This window comes from Heloderma suspectum, chromosome 6, assembly GCF_057233095.1.
Source record: "Heloderma suspectum isolate Gila_16-S chromosome 6, 16-S_ref, whole genome shotgun sequence".
NCBI lineage: Eukaryota > Metazoa > Chordata > Lepidosauria > Squamata > Helodermatidae > Heloderma > Heloderma suspectum.
Genome location: NC_139463.1, coordinates 10,782,014 through 10,788,013, shown reverse-complemented (window position 1 = coordinate 10,788,013; position 6,000 = coordinate 10,782,014). Strand labels below are relative to the sequence as shown.

The 6,000-nt window shown below is 43.5% G+C and overlaps 1 protein-coding gene across 2 annotated transcripts in view; it reads right to left on the bottom strand.

Moving 5' to 3' along the window:
- Positions 1-1,929: 1,929 nt before the first annotated feature.
- Positions 1,930-6,000, bottom strand: part of UBASH3B (ubiquitin associated and SH3 domain containing B) — a 100,901-nt gene continuing 96,830 nt past the window's right edge. For both annotated transcript variants that reach the window (XM_084803606.1, XM_084803605.1), the window contains exons 13-14: positions 5,147-5,256; positions 1,930-2,658 (exon numbers count right to left, since the gene is read on the bottom strand). In XM_084803606.1, coding sequence (XP_084659732.1) covers positions 2,521-2,658; positions 5,147-5,256 — 248 coding nt within the window. In that variant the 3' untranslated portion in view covers positions 1,930-2,520. The remainder of the gene's footprint in view (positions 2,659-5,146; positions 5,257-6,000) is intronic.

Here is a 6,000-nt window from a genome sequence, read left to right as displayed (position 1 = left end):
GAGGTTCACGATGTCATTTAAAGGGCGCACAAACTTCCATGAGTGAGCAACCTCAATAGCAGGATAAAAGCTCCATGTGAAGGAGCCCATAGTCAGTGGTAAAGGCCAGATCCTTAAGCCATCTAAATTAATGGAGATTTTGCTACTGACAGGAAAATATATTAGTGGTTTGTCACACAGATAATTTGGTCAACAAATCTTGGTATCACTTTCCTCAAGGGGGGGGGTAACACTCAAAGTAGCACTTAAGGACATACTTAAAATAGTTGCTCACACCAGTGGCACGGAGAAGGACTTTCATTATCTGAACTTCAGTTACTCAAATGTTCTGCCGATTCTGAACTGACTTTGCGTCTTCTGGGTGGACTCATGGAAATATAAACTCAAGTAAACAGCGTTCCTCTTTAACAGGATATCTGGTTCCCATATTTTGGATGCTCCTCAAAGATCACTGGATGGCTTAATCATAATACCAGGTGTAACTATAATGCAGGGCCAACTCCAGGTTTGAAGGGGCCCTCAGCAAGGGCCCTCCTGGTGGGCCCATGTCTGCACTTATTGGCCCCCTAGTGGGTTTACCTGGCAGTGGCAACCCAAATCACTGCCAGGCAACCCCGAGAGAGAGTCTAGGAGTCACCATTTAAATTTCTCACCATGGTTGGGATCAGTGCTGCCTCAGGAGCATTGTGGGAAATTAAAATGGTGGCCAGGCACTGGGAAAATATTTTTAAAGTGTGGCCAGGGCAGATATCAGTGGTGGGCTCTGCTAGGGCATAGGGGGCTCAGCAGCTGTCCAGGGAAACCACAACCTCTGATGCATACAACAGTTTCCTCTTTCTCACTTGCCTGGATGCTTCTGATTATCCTGATGGCCAATTCACATAAACATTGCCCCAAACAACTGTGATTTGGTAACTGGGCCAAAGCATCCATGGTCCTGCTGCTAAAAGAAGCTGCTTGCTATGAACATTTTCTTACATGGAGAATTGGGAATGCCTATTGTGCAAATATAGGGTTGGATCCAGATTTAGGGGTATGCCCCTGGGCTGGTGGAAGCAGACTTCCCTCTCCTCCCCACAGCAGCCACTACAGCCACCTGAAAATGCTACACAAAGGGTTGGGGAACCCTACTGAATGGGGTGAGATGAGGTACAGTGGTAGAGGGATCCCGAAAAATCAGGTGGAGGACTTTCTGTGAGTGGAGTCCTTCCATCCATGGAAGTCACATGCTGGATCCAACCCTTCCATCCATGGAAGGCAGATCCTGGAGAGTACCCTGAGCAAATACACTTTCAGCTAATACTGGTCACCATTTTAAACTGGTGGTCTGGATTTGAAAGACTATTTGCTCTGAAGTGGTATGGCTGTTACTGAGATGACGACAACAGTAATAAAAGGATTTTGGCCCATTACAGAAAGGAATAATCATCTTGCAAGTAATGGATCAAATGCAGCTATTGTCCAAAAGGCTACTTACCTCAGAAAGGAATCATAAAAGCATGGGAAGAATTGGTAAACATAGCTGGTGCTAGGGGTTGTTGGGGCTGAGTAGTTGCCAGGGACAAGACCCATCAAGGGGCACACCAGTACAACCCATGCTACCAACTTGGTTGCCACTTGACACTGTGGGCATGTGCGTTCATCACTTGATGACTGAAGTGTCAAGAGATGCTTTGGATGGGCAGTTGTGCCACTGCAGACTGAACACCACAGACTACATGGCCTCAAAACACAAGGCTTGTTCAATGGAAGCAACATTGCTGAGTGTTACCAAGTGTTGACAAATCAAAGTGATGTGCAAACAGGCCCTTCCTCTTCAAAATTCAGTTCCCATCAAGTTCCCTTTTGCAAATATCTTCTAAATATTTTCAAGGTTCCAATGGTTTAGCTAAACTAGGCACATAATCCTACACTTTTTTTTTTTTTTTTGACAAGGGGAGCAATTCCACTTGCTTCTATAGTATTTTTTTTGGGGGGGGGAATCTTGCAGAATATAGGTATAATAATTTAGCAAAAAGCAGTGGGGATGTACTCTACCTGAAATGGCTCAGAATGAAATTGCAAAGGTCAATTCCATGAAAAATTAAAAGATGAACAAACAACAAAAGCCCACAACTTAGAGCACAATCCTAATAGTCACTAACATTATACAGAAGGCAGTGAAAACTGGTTCTCCTCCCTGGAGCTTAATTCAAGATTTAAAAAAAATTATATATTAAAGCTCAGTAGCTTACGTCACAAAGACATTTCTGCTGGACAGAAGCCTGAAGAGAGAGACAGTGTTTGAGTACATGTATATTTTTCCACAATCCAAGCATACGTCTATATTGACCTATTTTCTAGATGCACCAAAGCCACTCTGAGGAAGATATGCTAGAGTGTTATTTTTAAGTCCATCTAAAGGGTTAGGAATAATTTTCTCCTCTGTCAGTAATTTTTGTTAAAAAGCTCCAATACACAAGACATTCTCCAGTCTTTAGAAAGGCTCTCTTCCTCAGTTGTTCTCCCCTTCCTTTTGCATTACTCTTGTAGCAAAGTTTCTCTCCAATTAAAGCCACCAGTTGGTCCATGAGTGAGAGGAAGAATAGGTGGGTCAGTAAGTTGCCACAGGCCTGTGTCTCCAAGTTCTTCACAGCAACAAAACCCCAGGTATGGAATCTGCAGTTCATAAAAAGAGGTGCACAGGGGCGGGGTGGGGGCGGGGGGTGGGTAAGAAAGCCAGCAGAGAGATAAGACGTAAGAGAAAAGGATTCACCTCTCAGCTGAAAAGAACGGCTACCGCTTGCCTTAGCTAACGCAACCTTCCCCTCTCCAGCCTCAGGTTCCCTCACGTTCATTCAAAACTTCAGTGCCAGCGTCCTCCACCACTCTCACTGTTTGGACCATGCAAATACCATGAAAAGTTCTTCATGCAGCACACATCTAAACTATGGCATTGGCTGCCACAAGATGTAGGGATGACCACCAACTTGGATGGCTTTCAATGAGGATAAGACAATTTCATGGAGAAGTCTATCAATGGCTACTAGTCATGATGGCTATATATTACCTCCTGTATCGGAGGCAGTATGGCTTTCAGTGCCAGTTGGTGGTGAACATGAGTAGGAGGGTGCTATTCCCATGGGCATCTGGTTGGGAACAAAATGCTGGACTAGATAGACCCTTGGTCTGATTCAGCATGGCTCTTCTTATGCTCTTACTCAGGGCCCAAGCATCATCTTAGCCCATAAAATAGCACAACCCCATCCCATACAAATCTCATGAGCCATGAAACAAAGGTTTCTATTTTAATTCTGAAATCACCTCTTCTATGTCTCTGAAATCACACTATGACCTACACTGGGGCTTTTCTACTATGTCTCACACCCCTGTCCCCTTTTGCCATTTTGATTAACATAACATCTAATCCAAAGAAGAGTCTTACAGAGCTTGTTAATTATTTTATAACTTTTTGGTTGGAAGCAGCACTGGCTGCCACTGTCTCTAGGATCAATTTCCCTAATTATTATGGTATGCTGTCCTCTCTATGCACACGGACCTCTGGGACTGGAAGCTCTTGAGAAAGCATGTCAGAGAGGGAAGCACAACTCTTTCTGTCTTTTGAACTGTAAGTCCTAGTTTAACTACCCAAGCACACTCTGTTTTAGAGTAGGGCCTGGGTCAGCCACTCACTGTTCAGAATGTGTCCTGTTCTAACTATGCTTCTAATTGACATCAGAATACACAGGGCAGTAAGTTTCCATAAATATCCACAAGCGGGATCTACAATTTGGCCTCATTTTCCTCCTCATCATTACAGGGTGGCAGCCCCCCTGGATTTCCAGACTCCGGCAAAGTGTACCTTTTTCTGCCTCACATGCTGGGGCTCTGTGTGGAATGCCAGTTGCTTCTTAATTCAGTACAGATTCTTTGCCCTTACTTTGAAAGCTCTTCACAATCTTATCTCAGCCTTAAATTTTTTTTTCTTTTTTCTTTTAACACTTATTTGGAGTTATATTCCTGTCTGTAACTTTTGCTTCTCCAACAGTACCCAAAGTGAGATGCTTCTGGAAACTCACAAACAGGACATGGAGATGATGGACAACCTTGCTGTTTGTCATGTTTGGGAGGAGTGATACCTTCCCTTACGAGATTCTGGGGACAGAGGGGTGCCATTTTTAGCTGTCATGGCTGCTAGCAATGGAGAGAGGGAGAAGGAGAGGGAGAGAAGGTCCTCCATGAATGTACGTATCTGTTCCTTATAAAAGAAAAGAAAAGGTCTCGAAGTCAGTGTTCTGGTTCACATATGACACTAAGCCATGGTGTGGTTTGTTGAAATCTGGCTTGTTGATGTGTCTGAACCACCTCTGGAAACAAACCATGGTTTGTTAATGAGCTATAAACCACAAATAGAACCTGTGGTTTGTTGCTGGCTTAAGAACTCTGGCTTGTTTAAACCATGGCTTGTCATGATTTCTAAACCCAGAACTATGGCTTATCCCTGGCTTGTTTGCACTGCTCCAAAACAGAGGCTCCCAGCAAGAGCAGCTTGAAAATGAAACCGTTTTGAAGGCTAGCAAAATGGTCAGGAAATCAATAAACCAGAAATAGGGAAAGCAAGCTGCGGGTTGTTTGCTCATCACAAGACAATTCATGGCTAAAGCAGCAAATCATGGTTAGCGTTATGTGTGAACACAGTCACTGGCTTATCCTGGATTCTTGTGTTTTGAGAGAGAGGGAAATGACTGAAGAATAGAATAATCTTTGATCTATTCACTCTCCCCACATAAATCATAATTGTGTGTGGGCCTTATATAAGTAAGTAAATACAGATAAAAGTGCACAGTAAAATAGGATGCTATGATGCTGGAAAAATGCAGCATCATAGCATCCTAGTTGGGATGTGTGTGTGCACGTGGGTGCACGGGTGTGTGTTCACAAGAGAGTGAAATTTGTAGCCATGTTATCAGTTACCAACATGACGTGCAAGATAATCCTTTTGAAACCATCTTGTCATCTCACCTGATTCTCCAGCTTTCTGAAGTTCAAACTATTCTCACGTGCTATTGAACAAAGCATGTTTGGACTTCCAAGGAGATTTTCACCCAGGGAACAGCCCTCCCCGATACAGCTAAAGAACTTAATCTTGCTGGTGGATGTGAATTACCTTTCTGACCATCTGTACAAAGTCCTTGGAATTCTGAGGTGACAGTCCTTGAAGCTGGCAAGTACATGCCTCAAGGGAGGAAGCATGAGCCACTATCAAAATGTTATTCCCTGCAGGAAGAGACAGATAAAACACAGAGCATTTGGCATGCTAGCTTTACATTCTAAGGACAAGCTACCTGTTGCACCATGCAAATGTGTATTATGAAGCCTTGACATTTATTTGTTTGTTTTCTTAACCAAAACGCAGCCTCGGGATGCTGTGATTTTGAGTGGAGAAGCAGCAGGGAAGAGGGAGTGCTTAATCCTTTCCCCACCGGCTCTTTTTTCTCTTGAACTCGCCTCTCCATGGTGCTTTCCCGCTGCGGGATTTCACATGCATGTCCATCCACTCCCCACTCCCTCTGCTCAAAATTGTAGCCTCCCAAAGCTGCTTTTCAAACGCTGGGGCTTTGTTGCACATAGTTGTGCGTAATATGTGTAGTTCGCCCCACTATTGGGAAGAAAAAGGGTATCCAGTAAAGTGCTCCATGCAACCATTTTAGGCGAAGGACACTGAGGTTAAATCTATCCTCCTTATAGCCCAGACCTCTTCTTAAGGAGGCAACAGATAGACATGGAAAAGGCCAATTTACACATGCACATTCATCTCTAGGTAACTGCAACAACATGTTCATTTATGTATTCGTTATTTATTTTACAGGATTTATATACTGCTCTGAATCTAAGAACTTTCCCACATGGTGAACAATAAAAAGAAAGGGGGGGGGGGAAAGAATCAACATATAGCATTAAAATATTTAAAATCAAATTATGCCAAGAAAATTGTGGCTGGTCAGTCAGGGAAGGTGTGTT